General features: G+C 43.2%; 1 protein-coding gene across 4 annotated transcripts in view; it reads left to right on the top strand.

The window, feature by feature from the left end:
* The first annotated feature begins 3,782 nt into the window (after positions 1-3,782).
* The window catches only part of EXOC6 (exocyst complex component 6), a 198,649-nt gene continuing 187,018 nt past the window's right edge, over positions 3,783-15,413 (top strand). For 2 of the 4 annotated variants that reach the window (XM_063435125.1, XM_063435124.1), the window contains exon 1: positions 3,783-3,894. Coding sequence is in view for 2 of the 4 variants with exons in the window: in XM_063435123.1 (XP_063291193.1) it covers positions 13,133-13,230 (98 nt within the window). In the remaining 2 variants the exon portion in view is untranslated. Of the gene's footprint in view, positions 3,895-13,070; positions 13,231-15,413 lie in introns of those variants that run through there. The other 2 variants (XM_063435123.1, XM_063435122.1) reach the window with 1 other exon arrangement.

Below are 15,413 nucleotides of genomic sequence, written 5' to 3'. Positions count from 1 at the left end.
ATGCACAATCGCTTTCAACGTGATTCACAATTACACTGTAATGTAATGTAAGAACAATGACTGTGTAAGCACAAGACATTTCTGCCCAAATTGAAATAATTGGATTTATTTCTGCCTCTACTCAAACTATATGTTTTACTTACGTAAACCCTGTATGTTCTTATCTTCACTCCCACTCTCAGGGACAGCTGTACAATAGGTTACGTGCCCTTCAATAACCTTGGCACAAGCAAATTGTCAGCTTTTGTCGATTCATATTCACTTTTGTAACGCAGACGGTGTGGATTATCCTCTAACCAGTCAACTGCGGAGAAATAACGACAGACGTATGGGATTTATATTTGTTAAATCTAGGGAATAAGTGGACATAGTATTAAAAAACTTAGAAGTAATGGTTCCCCTTTAACAACTAATACTAGGTGGATGATGAGAATGCTACATAAGTATTGATACATGCTTCATTTTGCACTATAAAATCATTAAATCTTTTCCCATCTTACAAAAAAAACAACTAGAAAAAGTAACACATATACTAAACAAGACATATTATTGTCTACAGCTATAATATCCTTTTTTTTGTAACATTACGGGATTCTTTAGGATTCCATTAAACCTGCAGCAGTACAAATTGATGTTCATTATACAGATGTGTTGTAGATATGATACATTGCAGTATTGTTGGATGTACTGCAACATTTAACGGGACCTAAATCTATAAGAAGCAAAGTGTATCTTCAACCTATTTGTTTGATGCCTTCACAGTTTAGAGCCAATTCATAAGCTCTATAGATTATAGATTAGAGTCTTCCCAATACCTTTCCTTTTTTTTTCTTTGTCATGGTGTGTGAGTGTATGGGTCTGTCTGTCATGTGTGTGTGTGTCTGTCATGGTATACGTGTGTGTCTGTCATGGTATACGTGTGTGTCTGTCATGGTATACGTGTGTGTCTGTCATGGTATACGTGTGTGTCTGTCATGGTATACGTGTGGTTCTGTCATGGTTAATGTATGTGTGTGTGTCTGTCATGGTATACGTGTGTGTGTGTTGTCTGTCATGGTAGACGCGTGTGCCTGTCATGGTATACGTGTGTGTGTGTGTGTGTGTGTCTGTCATGGTATATGTGTGTGTGTGTGTGTGTGCCTGTCATGGTATATGTGTGTGTGTGTGCCTGTCATGGTATATGTGTGTGTGTCTGTCATGGTATATGTGTGTGTGTCTGTCATGGTATACGTGTGTGTCTGTCATGGTTAATGTATGTGTGTGTGTCTGTCATGGTATACGTGTGTGTGTGTCTGTCATGGTATACGTGTGTGTGTTGTCTGTCATGGTATACGTGTGTGTGTTGTCTGTCATGGTATACGTGTGTGCCTGTCATGGTATACGTGTGTGCCTGTCATGCTATACGTGTGTGCCTGTCATGCTATACGTGTGTGTGTGCCTGTCATGGTATATGTGTGTGTGTGTCTGTCATGGTATACGTGTGTGCCTGTCATGGTATTGGTGTGTGTGTGTGTGTCTGTCATGGTATATGTGTGTGTGTGCCTGTCATGGTATACGTGTGTGTGTGTGTCTGTCATGGTATACGTGTGTGTTTTGTCTGTCATGGTATACGTGTGTGCCTGTCATGGTATACGTGTGTGCCTGTCATGCTATACGTGTGTGCCTGTCATGCTATACGTGTGTGCCTGTCATGCTATACGTGTGTGTGTGTGTGCCTGTCATGGTATATGTGTGTGTGTGTCTGTCATGGTATACGTGTGTGCCTGTCATGGTATTGGTGTGTGTGTGTGTGTCTGTCATGGTATATGTGTGTGTGTGTGCCTGTCATGGTATACGTGTGTGTGTGTGTGTGTCTGTCATGGTATATGTGTGTGTGTGTCTGTCATGGTATACGTGTGTGTCTGTCATGGTATATGCGTATGTGTGTGTCTGTCATGGTATATGCGTATGTGTGTGTCTGTCATGGTATATGCGTATGTGTGTGTCTGTATGCATGTTTAGGTTACCAAACCCTTCCCATTCACAACGGAATGGTGTTTTTACTCACCTTTTTTTCCCACGCCTTGCTGGTCTCCCCTTGACCGGCCCTGCCTCTATGGCTGAGACTTTTCTCTGAAAAGTCAGTGTTTTCATTGAAAAACCTGCAGGGAAAGGCTATAGACACCAGAACATTACGCTGTTGTGGTCCTGGTGACTATCGTGTCCCTATAAGAATTGTATTTTTGTCATTGAATAAAAAGCTATGCAGGTTTAAAAGAAATCTGGCTCCTAACTTTTTTTTTAGCTGGCTCCTAGATTCAAAGCAAATTTGTCAAGAACTGGTATATAGGAATCTTATTAGCTTGCAGGAGGTAACTATAATCACTGTGTGCGCTTTACTGCCTCATTTATGTTGGCTGCTGTATTTCACTGCTTTTATCAGAACCAGAGCAGTGAAACTGGAGGTACAAGTAACCCGGATATTAAACTGTTTATTATACAACTTCCAAATTTCCATCAGGTTTCCTTGAAAGGGTTAATCTGGTCCATGCACATATTCATATCATTAAAGGACCACTACAGTGCCAGGAAAACAAGCTCGTTTTCCTGGCACTATATAACCCTTAGGTTCCCCCCACCCCTTCAGCCACTTACCTTTATCCAGCGCCGGGCTCCCTCGGCGATGGTGACCTCTCATCCCCCTCCGACGTCGGCTCCCAAGTGGAGCCCAATGCGCATGCGCGGACAGAGCCGCGCTCATTAAAAACACCCAAAGGAAAGCATTTCTCAATGCTTTCCCATAGACGTTCTGCATGCTCAATGCGATTTTCGCATTGAGCGTCGGAAAAAGCGCCTCTAGCGGCTGTCAGGAAGACAGCCACTATAGGCTGGATTAACCCTGCAATGTAAACATAGCAGTTTCACTGAAAATGCTACGTTTACATCTGAAGGGTTAAAACCTGGGGGACCTGGCACCCAGACCACTTCATTGAGCTGTGGTCTGGGTGACTATAGTGGTCCTTTAAAAATAGCGTCTGGATCATTTGCAAGATTCCTGTCCCTCCATGGCCTTGCTTCTATCTTTCCGACCCATCATCTTGACATTGGTGGATCTAACCCTAATTACTGGTACTGTGTTCAATACAGACAAAGTGACCGATGTCACGAATTCTATGTGAATTTCAATTTTAAGGACAAAATAGCCTTGCTGGAAACATTTTTCCAAACCAGTTAAGTTTTCCGTTTCCAAAACAAAGTCCACCCATCCTACATAGGGACACAAGGGAGTTATTGGATTATCACGATACAGAATCTTTCAGATCTTCGCTAGATATATCTGTGGGTTTTACACCTGATGCAAGACAGCAGCTATAATGTAACCAGCTGATCAGGATATTCAACATGTTTGCCTTTAGAATAACAATGGAAGGTCAATATAGAATCCAGGCCTTGATAATGACCTTTAAATAGGTTAAAACGTTGCCACCTATGTGTGCCATAAGTTGGACTTATTTCTGATCCAACCTGAGTTAAGACCCCTTAAAGTGTGAATGAGTAGAGGGATTAGAAAGGGGCCACTCTGATTGAGTTGGTAACTGTGCACGTGAGACGATCAACCTATTTCCTTTGTTTGCAACAAAAATTCCATATTCAGCATTCTTAAGGTCAGGTTAGGTCCTCAACCCATTATGCTGAGTACAGACTTTTTTTTCCCCAGGAAAAAATGAAAAGCACAAAAACAACCAACAATAAATAGAAACGTCCAAATCAGGAAAGAATATGATCTACAATGGCCGCAGCAGGCAGTCCAAGGGTTTTAGAAACTCAAACAGAAGAAAAGGCTGGAGATAAAATATATGAAAAAGTATGCGCTGAGATTGAGACGCTTGAACTACCTCTCGGATCTACGTTAAGGTAATATATATTATTTTAATTTTAATATTCCCATGTGGTGTATTTAAGTAAACCAACAATGACCGACATGATAGAAAGACAGGAAACATTCATTCGTCCCTCTGGCATTTCAAGGGCTTATTTACTAAACTATGAATATTGCAAATTAATAACGGTAGAATTTTAGCAATTTACAGGGTTATTCACTAACTTGTGAATTGTCGGGAATTCAAAGTGAATTTCATTATTATTATTTTTTTAGCCAAAACAGCCAAATTGTAATTTGAGATTTTGGATAAACATTTAAATCCCATTCGACTTCACGGTTTTGACAATTCACAGAGTGAATACCTTGGTCAGTTATTGTAGTCTAAATCTTGTGACGGATTGATAATTCACAGCAAATGATTTACTGATTAGTTAATATACCCTAGAGGTTTAAACTCTAACAGGAGCGGTTTGTAACCCATAAATATATCCTGTATTTTGAGTTGCTGTAGAGATTAGGTTTTTATAAGGCTGTCAGACAATGATTTTATTTAAGGAAGTCTAATTAATAGCAGTATTAGTTCATACGCAGCTCTGAAGTACTGACATCCCTAAATTGGTTGATATGGCATAAATCTGTCAATCTCTTTGCTGCAAGCACATTAGCACAGTGTAACTATTTCATTAAAGGACCACTATAGTGCCAGGAAAACATACTCGTTTTCCTGGCACTATAGTGCCCCGAAGGTGCCCCCACCCTCAGGGACCCCCTCCCGTCGGGCTCTGGGGAGAGTGAAGGGTTAAAACTTAACTTTATTCCAGCGCCGGGCGGGGAGCTCTCCTCCTCCTCTCCGCCTCCGATCCTCAATTGCGTCTGAATGCGCATGCGCGGCAAGAGCTGCGCGCGCATTCAGCCGGTCGCATAGGAAAGCATTATCAATGCTTTCCTATGGACGCTTGCGTGCTCTCACTGTGATTTTCACAGTGAGAATCACGCAAGCGCCTCTAGCGGCTGTCAGTGAGACAGCCACTAGAGGATTTGGAGGCTGGATTAACCCTATTATAAACATAGCAGTTTCTATGTTTATAATAAAAAGGGTTAATCCTAGAGGGACCTGGCACCCAGACCACCTCATTAAGCTGAAGTGGTCTGGGTGCCTAGAGTGGTCCTTTAAGACACATGGCAGAATACGTACAATTTCATTTATTGTACTGAAAGTATTACTACTTATGCTTAAAGTAACGCTATAGTGTTATTAATACAAAAGTAAAAATAAAGTTTAGGTCCCTGGTCCCATCTTGAATGAAGATAAAAAACAGTTGTACTTACCATTTCTCTCTTGCTGCGCCAGTCTCCAAGCTGCCATCCCACCTCCTTGGCTGAGATCATCGAGATCAATGATCTCAGCCAATCAAAAGCTTTCCCATAGGGAAGAGATGGGAGGCTAGTGCACATGTGCAGCAAAACACCAAGCTGCGTCAATCGGATGATCTTTATGAGACCATCTGATTGAATTAGGAAAGTTTTAATCTGCAATTTTGTCAGAACTTCCTCAAGTGACTGAATATACTACTGTACACATCACATCAGCTACCTGCTGGAAAACCAGATATTCTATTAAAGAGACACTATGGTCACCAGAAGAACTTCAGCTATTGCATTTGGTCTGGTGTCACTTTAGGCTTTTTGCAGTAAACACAATCTTTTCAGAAAAAATGTCCAACTCAAAGTCTGGCACGGGCCACATAAACAAGGTTTAAGTTTATGTGGGCCGCAAAAAAAAAAAAAAAACTTACATTTTCATATAAACGTTGGTTTGTTTTAAAAAGTACAGTAAAAAAAAATATCCCCTCTACTAAATCCCAGCCCCCCCCCCACTAAACCACAGCACCCCACTTTACCACCCTGTGCCAAATCTGATCTGACAAAGACACACACACACTCACTGACAGACACACACATACTCAATGACACAGACACACACACACTTACACATCATTTAATTTATTGTTCCCTACCTTTGGGAGCCGGTGTGGGGATCTTTTGTCTGGAGATCTCCTTCCTGCTCCTCACTACTCCCTCGTGTGCGGTTTAATGATGCCGGAATATGACATCATATTCTAGCGCCCAGCTTCACTACAGACGGCGTGCGCGAGGGAGCAGGAACACTGAGCTCCCTCGCTGGCCATCCTCCCCGGCCGGGTATGTGTTAGCAGAGTAGGCACCTGAAATGTGGGGAAAGCAGGTGTCTACTCTGCTATAACACTAGCATGTACTTGTGGCTCGCTGGGCCGCAAAGATGGTCCTTGTGGGCCACGAGTTTGACATGCTTGGTCTAGAGATAACTCCACGGGCCACTCCTCAGTCTCAGCCAATCCTATTGGTCCAGTTCAACACTTCTGATAATGTCAGCCAAGCTGACAGATATATTTAGGGAGGCAAGGCGGGTGTGTCAGGATCGGGACAGGGATCCAACACGCAGAGTACAAAGAGTGGAAAGGTACGTATACCGGGCCTTAGAATGGCCGGACTAACGTACCGAGAGTAAAGAATAGTCAGAGACAAGCCGAGGTCGAGGGAACGAGAAGACAGATAAGCGAGAGACAAGCCGGGTCAAGGGATAACAGAGAAGCAGGGTAGTACAACGAGCCGAGTCAAAACCAATAGAGCAAACTAGAATACCAGAGCACTGAGTGACTAGACAAGCTAGAACCACGACAGGGCAATGAGCTGAAGTAAGAAGTAAGCTTAAATACCCTGGCTCTGGATGGAAGTCACGCCTCTGACAAGTACCGATTGGATATCGGACACTTGAGTGACAGATCGCTCGTGATAGCGTCATGACGTCACGTATTGAGCGTCCTGCTAGAAAAGGACGTGGATTCCTCGCGGCCGGTGTTTAAGTGACTGGATGAACCGCGAGGAACGGAGGAAACAGCTCGCCTGGACGGATACACCACCAAGTCTCTACCTCCCTTAGAGGTAGAGGCCTCAGGTACCCTGACAGTACCCCCCCTCTCAGATACGCCCACCGGGCGGAATGAACCGGGGCGAGATGGGAAGCGGAGGTGAAATGCTCTGCGAAGGCGAGAAGCATGGACGTCCTCCTGAGGTACCCAACTCCTCTCCTCAGGACCATATCCCCTCCAGTTGACCAGATATTGCAATTTTCCCCTTGAAATTCTGGAGTCAATGATGGAGCTGACCTCGTACTCCTCCCGACCCTCCACCTGAACAGGACGAGGCGAGGGGACCTTAGAGGAGAATTTGTTGCAAATGAGGGGTTTCAACAAGGAGACATGAAAAGAGTTAGGAATGCGCAAGGCAGGTGGCAGAGCAAGGCGATACGCAACCGGATTGATACGAGTGAGAACCCTGTAAGGGCCTATGTAGCGAGGAGCAAATTTCATGGATGGAACTTTTAGGCGAATATTCTTAGTACTCAACCATACCCTATCCCCAGGAACAAAAACAGGAGCCGCTCTTCTATGTTTGTCAGCGTGTTTCTTGAACAGCGAGGAACTATGTAATAGAATTTGCCGAGTCTGATCCCATAATTTCTTCAGGTTGGCGACATGATCATCAACCGACGGTATCCCCTGAGAAGAGGAAACCGAAGGAAAAATCGAAGGATGAAAGCCATAGTTCATGAAGAAAGGGCTAGAGCGAGTTGAATCGCAAACAAGGTTATTGTGTGCGAACTCCGCCCAAGGAATCAGACCGACCCAATCGTCCTGGTGTTCGGAAACAAAGCAACGCAGATACTGTTCGATCTTTTGATTAGTACGTTCAGCAGCTCCGTTAGACTGAGGGTGATAGGCAGAGGAGAAGTTCAATTTGATGCCCATTTGGGAACAAAAGGATCTCCAGAAACGTGAGACAAATTGAGAACCTCTATCAGAAACAATTTCTGAAGGAATCCCATGTAGGCGAAAAACTTCTCTCGCAAAAATCTCCGCCAATTCAGGAGAAGTCGGAAGTTTAGGTAATGGCACGAAATGGGCCATCTTAGTAAATCTATCCACCACCGTGAGAATAACAGTCTGTCTTTTGGAAGCAGGCAAATCAACGATAAAGTCTATGGACAAACAGGACCAAGGTTTCTCAGGAATGTCCAAGGGGTGTAACAGGCCACATGGGGATGCATGAGGTAGTTTAGTCTTGGCACAAGTCTCACAAGCTGCGACGAACTCCTCAATATCTTTTCGAAGTGAAGACCACCAGAAATCCTTGGATATCAGAGAGTATGTCTTGCGAATACCAGGATGACCAGCTATTTTACTTTCATGAAAACATTGTAAGAGCTCCAGTTGAAGTTCAGGAGGAACAAAGTTTCTTCCCTCAGGAGTGTTTCCGGGAGCTAGATGTTGTGACTTCAAGATCTGGTCAAGTAGCGGAGAATGAATTTTGAGACTGGTATTAGCAATAATATTGCATTTGGGTACAATGGAAGACAAAAGTGGTTCAACTGAAGCAGAGGGTTCATATTGGCGAGATAGCGCATCGGCTTTAGAATTCTTTGACCCAGGTCTGTAAGTCAGAACGTAATTGAAATGGGTAAGAAACAACGACCAACGAGCCTGCCTGGAGGACAGGCGCTTGGCCTCTCCGATATAGGACAAGTTTTTGTGGTCTGTCAGAATGGTAACAGGATGTAATGTACCTTCCAATAAATGTCTCCATTCTTTCAAAGCCTTGATAACCGCTAGTAATTCTCTGTCACCAATGTCATACCTGCTTTCAGTACCGGTCAATTTTTTAGAGAAAAATCCACATGGATGTAATGGTTTATCAACACCCAACCTTTGAGATAGAACAGCACCTAAACCAGTCTCTGATGCGTCTACCTCGAGCAAAAAAGGCAGAGAAGTGTCAGGGTGAACTAAAATTGGAGCGGAAGCGAAAAGCTCCTTGAGAGTCTTGAACGCAAGGAGAGCTTCAGTAGTCCAATTCTTAGTATCAGCCCCCTGTTTGGTCATGTTAGTGATAGGTGCAATAATGGAAGAATAGCCCTTAATAAAGCGCCTATAATAATTGGAAAAGCCAATAAATCTCTGTATGGCTTTAAGACCTGTGGGTAAAGGCCACTCTAGAATGGATTGGAGCTTATCCGGATCCATCTTAAATCCCTCCCCAGAGATCACATAGCCGAGAAAGGTTACCTGGGTTTGATCAAAGCTACATTTCTCCAACTTGCAGTACAAGCCATGCTGGAGAAGCTTGTGCAAAACCCTCCTGACTTGCTTGTGATGAATCTCAATCTCACTAGAATGAATGAGTATATCATCTAGGTATACAATGACGCACTCTTGCTGAAATTCCCTAAGAACCTCGTTTATCAGATCTTGGAATACCGCTGGCGCATTGCATAACCCAAAAGGCATAACAGTATATTCATAGTGGCCATATCGAGTATTGAATGCCGTCATCCACTCATGTCCCTGCTGGATTCTCACCAAGTTATATGCCCCTCTGAGGTCTAACTTGGTGAAAATTGTAGAGCCCTTCAAACGATCGAAGAGTTCGGTGATCAAGGGAATCGGGTAGGCATTTTTAATGGTTATCTTATTCAAGCCTCGATAATCAATACAAGGTCTCAAAGAACCATCTTTCTTTTTAACAAAAAAAAATCCAGCCCCGGCAGGGGAGGAGGACCTCCTGATGAATCCCTTGTCTAAATTCTCGTGAATATATTCCTCTAGGACTGAGTTCTCCTTTATAGATAATGGGTATACATGACCTCTGGGAGGCATGGTACCAGGGAGTAGGTTAATTTTGCAATCAAAGGACCTGTGTGGGGGTAAGGTATCGGCTTTCTTTTTGTCAAATACTGCCTTTAAATCTAGATACTGAGGCGGAATTTGTGTCTCTATAGGATTGTCAGAGGTATTCGATGTATTAGTTAATCCAAGAGGTAAGACCTTCCGCAAGCATTTTTCTTGACAATTTTCTCCCCACGAAACTATCTCCCCTGATTCCCAATTAATAATAGGATTGTGTCTCCTCAGCCAGGAGTACCCCAGGACTATGGGAATAGACGGAGAAGAGATGAGCATTAAGGATATATCCTCTTTATGCAGGATGCCAACAGTCAAGTTAATCGGTATGGTCTCATGGAAAATAACAGGCTCAAGTAACGGTCTACCATCGATGGCCTCGACAGCCAGAGGTGTCTCTTTTAACTGGGATGGAATAGCATGCTTGGCAGCAAAACCCTGATCTATAAAGCTCTCAGCAGCTCCAGAATCGATTAGTGCCATAGTCTTAACTACTCCCTTCTCCCACTTTAAAGAAACGGGTAACACAAGCCTGAGCTCCTTGTAGTTGTGAATAGAGGACAAAGTAGAAACACCCAAGGCCTGTCCTCTAGAGGAACTTAGGTGCGAGCGTTTCCCGAACGATTGGGACAATTTAGGCGTAAATGACCCCTGACTCCACAATACATACATAAACCCTCCCTTCTCCTGTACTGTCTCTCCTTTTCAGTGAGATGAGTACTGCCTATCTGCATAGGTTCAGGAATACGTAAGTCTTCGAACTCAGAGGTTTGAAAGGTAGGCGCTAGTTTAAAGGAGGGTCTACGGGTCCTATCTCGAGTGTTCTGCCTCTCTCTTAAGCGTTCATCAATACGAGATATAAAAGAAATTAAATCCTCCAAATTTTCAGGGAGTTCTCTAGTAGCGACCTCGTCAAGAATTACATCTGATAACCCATTCAGAAACACATCTATATAAGCCTGTTCGTTCCACTTAACTTCTGCCGCCAAGGATCTGAACTCTAGTGCATAATCCACAAGTGTTCGATTGTCCTGTTTAAGGCGCAACATTAATCTAGCTGCATTGACCTTTCTGCCAGGAGGGTCAAAAGTTCTTCTAAACGCAGCTACAAAGGCATTATAATTATAGACTAGTGGATTATCATTCTCCCATAAAGGATTGGCCCATCTCAAAGCTTTTTCAATGAGCAGAGTAATAATAAATCCAACCTTTGCTCTATCTGTAGGATAAGAGCGGGGTTGTAATTCGAAATGGATGCTAATCTGGTTTAGAAAGCCACGACACTTCTCCGGTGACCCGCCATAACGTACTGGTGGGGTAATACGGGAAGAAGCACCTACAGTGGCTACCTCTAGACCTGAGACTGCAGGAGAGATAGAAGGAGTACGTGTCTCCTCAGGTGGATTACTAGCACGAGACAAAAGTGCCTGTAGTGCCAAAGCCATCTGATCCATCCTATGTTCCATGGCGTCAAACCTGGGATCCGAAGAACCAAGCTGACTGTTTGTACCTGCAGGATCCATTGGCCCTGTCGTAATGTCAGGATCGGGACAGGGATCCAACACGCAGAGTACAAAGAGTGGAAAGGTACGTATACCGGGCCTTAGAATGGCCGGACTAACGTACCGAGAGTAAAGAATAGTCAGAGACAAGCCGAGGTCGAGGGAACGAGAAGACAGATAAGCGAGAGACAAGCCGGGTCAAGGGATAACAGAGAAGCAGGGTAGTACAACGAGCCGAGTCAAAACCAATAGAGCAAACTAGAATACCAGAGCACTGAGTGACTAGACAAGCTAGAACCACGACAGGGCAATGAGCTGAAGTAAGAAGTAAGCTTAAATACCCTGGCTCTGGATGGAAGTCACGCCTCTGACAAGTACCGATTGGATATCGGACACTTGAGTGACAGATCGCTCGTGATAGCGTCATGACGTCACGTATTGAGCGTCCTGCTAGAAAAGGACGTGGATTCCTCGCGGCCGGTGTTTAAGTGACTGGATGAACCGCGAGGAACGGAGGAAACAGCTCGCCTGGACGGATACACCACCAAGTCTCTACCTCCCTTAGAGGTAGAGGCCTCAGGTACCCTGACAGGGTGCCAGGGGGACTTGATGGTGAGTCTAAGACTATAGGTTCAGGAATACATGTTTGTGTTCCTTACCCTATAGTGTTCCTTTAAATCTCCATTGTACCACTAGAGTTTATTATTAAAGTAAGAAGAAGGGGAGCAAAAAAAAATCAAACAAAAAAATCTCACATTTGCTTTTCTTCTTTAATAATGTGCGTGGAGGCCTACTCCACACACACCACCCAGCAAACTCACACACACAAAACACACAGCCAATCCATCCACCCAGTACACAACATGTAACCAACCCCCTCACATACACACAATACTCCGCCAACTAACACAATCTCCTCATACACAGTCTACACTCACACACAAAACATGCAGCCTATGACTACGCATACAACCTACCCACAAAAACACACAGCCTATGCCCCCACACAGACAGACACAAACAAACACATAAACACCAACACCTCTTATATAACACCAATGAAACAAAAAAGTTAGTGAAAAAACAACACTTACCCTCATACACTTATCACTGTAGAGATCTCATGGATTCCTCCAAGTCTTCTGTATCCACAAAACATGATAAAAAGGACTGTCTCTCACTGTGTTTTAAATCCCCGATATTGGGGCTCCCCTCTGCAGACCCTGATATTGGGGCTCCCCTCTGCAGACCCTGATATTGGGGCTCCCCTATACAGACCCTGATATTGGGGCTCCCCTATACAGACCCTGATATTGGGGCTTCCCTCTGCAGACCCTGATATTGGGGCTTCCATCTGCAGACCCTGATATTGGGGCTCCCCTTATGCAGACCTAGATATTGGGGCTCCCTATATGCAGACCCTGATATTGAGGTTCCCCCTATGCAGAGCCTGATAGTGAGTTTGCTCTTATGCAGGCTCTGATATTGGGGCTCCCCTCTGCAGACCTTGATATTGGGGCTCCCCTATACAGACCTGATATTGGGGCTCCCATATGCAGACCCTGATATTAAATTGAGGCCCCCTTATGCAGACCATGATATTGGGGTTCCCCCTATGCACACCCTGATATTGGGGTCCCTCTATGCAGACCCTAATATTGGGGTCCCCCTGCAGACCTTGATATTGGGGTCCCCCTCTGCAGACTCTGATATTGGGGTCCCCCCTCTCCAGACCCTGATATTGGGGTTCCCCCTCTGCAGACCCTGATATTGGGGTCCCCCCTCTGCAGACCCTGATATTGGGGTCCCCCCTCTGCAGACCCTGATATTGGGGTCCCCCCTGTATCCCTAGCACCTGCTGCAGCCGCACTGCTCCTGCATGCTGACGGCGTCTCGCCGGCTCCCTCTAGCGGCCACTGCCGGCATCGCTCTACCTCCGGAGCAGCTCCCACGCCTGTCACCGGCGGCAGCCGGGCACCTCATCCTGCAAGATGGCGGAGAGCGAGAGCCTGGAGAGCGTCACCGAGCACGAGCGGATCCTGCAGGAGATCGAGAGCACCGACACGGCCTGCGTGGGGCCCACCCTGCGGTGAGACACCGGGCTCAGCCATGGCCCCATCCCCCTCCCTCTGCCAGCCTGGCCTGGGGAGAGCTGGGTGATGGGGAGAACAGGGACACACTATCACTATCACTATTATTACAGGGACACACTGTGTCTATTATCACTATTATTATTATTACAGGGACACACTGCTTCATATACCACTACTATTATCACTATTATTATATTATCACTATTATTATTATTATTATTACAGGGACACACTGTGTCTATACTACTATCACTATCACTATTATTATCATTATAGTATTATATTATCACTATTATTATTATTATTACAGGGACACACTGTGTCTATACCACTATCACTATTATTATTATAGGGACACACTGTGTCTATTATCACTATTATTATTATTATTATAATAATATTATTATTACAGAGACACACTGTGTCTATACCACTATCACTATTATCAATATTATTATTATAGGGACACACTGTGTCTATATCACTATTATTATTATTATTATTATTGGGACACACTGTGTCTATACCACTATCACTATTATTATTATTATTATTATTATTATTATTATTATTGGGACACACTGTGTCTATACCACTATCACTATTATTATTATTATTATTATTATTATTGGGACACACTGTGTCTATACCACTATCACTATTATTATTATTATTATTATTATTGGGACACACTGTGTCTATATCACTATCACTATTATTATTATTATTATTATTATTATTATTATTATGACACACTGTGTCTATATCACTATTATAATTATAATTATTATATTATTATTATTATTATTATTATTATTATTAGGGCACCCCCTAATACTACGCTGTTCTTCTTCTTCCTATATTATTATTATTATTATTATTATAGGAACATCCCCTACTACACAATTCATATAATTATTATAGGGACACCCCTTACTACTACCATTATTATTATTACGCCACCCCACTACACTGTGATTATTTACATTATTATTGTTATTATAGGGACACCCCCCTACTACACCATCAATACCATTATTATTAGGACACGCTCTACTACACTATCACTACTATTATTATAGGGACACACCCATATTATTATTATTATTATTATTATTATTATTATGACACCCCCTACCACGCTGTTGTTATTATTACTGCAGGGACCCCCCCAGCCTCATCAATATTGTTATTATTATAGGGACACCCCCCAACCACACTATTAGTATTGTTATTATTGCCTGGACCCCCAGCCTCATTTCAGTATTAATAATATTACTCCAGGGACCCACCATATTATTATTATTATTATTATTATTATTACTATTACTGCAGGGACCACCAGCCTCATCACAGTATTAATAATAATATTTTACTGCATAGACCTACCACATTATTATTTTTGCTACCGCGTGGACCCCCACACTATTATTATTATTACTGCAGAGATCCCCAACATCATCCCACCACACTATTATTAGTTATATATTATTATTACTGCAAGGACCCCCAACCTACATTATTATTATTACTGCAAGGACCCCCCAACCTACATTATTATTATTACTGCAGGGACTTGCAACCTCATCCCAGAGCTCACCTGCAACAGCCCATCACCTCACCTGCACCTGCAAACTAGTATCATATCATATTATCACCTTATACACCAGGGATGCTTTGTCATTCGCACCTCACCTATTATTTTTATAGAAATGTTGCTTAGTCTGCTATTATAAACCTGTATCCAGTATTTCCCTTGGCCATGTATCCATATAGTGCTACAGTGTAGAGCAGTACTGACATCTCCTCACCTGCAGACTGTGATAGGAAGCTTATCAGCTGCACAAGGCTTTATGTGACAATCATTTTCTTTTATTTTCATATTGACACCTGTTCTATTTCTTAATTTAATTTCATTTGGAGAAGTCTTCCACACAAACATTGAAACTTTAATTTTAAAAAATGATGAATATTGTGTTTTTTAAAGTTTTTCAGTGGGCTTCACATGGGCCCTGGATGGGGTGGTGGGCATTTGTGTGTTAAAAAAAAGTGCTGAGTGACAGATCTTAAAACCCAAAAGGTAAATACCCAGGTGTTGTACAACTACAGCTTTCATGATGCTTTGTCATTCTAACATTCTAAAGGCATGCAAAGCATCTTGGGGGTTGGAGATCTAGCT

This window comes from Pelobates fuscus, chromosome 10, assembly GCF_036172605.1.
Source record: "Pelobates fuscus isolate aPelFus1 chromosome 10, aPelFus1.pri, whole genome shotgun sequence".
Lineage (NCBI taxonomy): Eukaryota > Metazoa > Chordata > Amphibia > Anura > Pelobatidae > Pelobates > Pelobates fuscus.
This window is presented reverse-complemented; position numbering and strand designations above follow the sequence as displayed.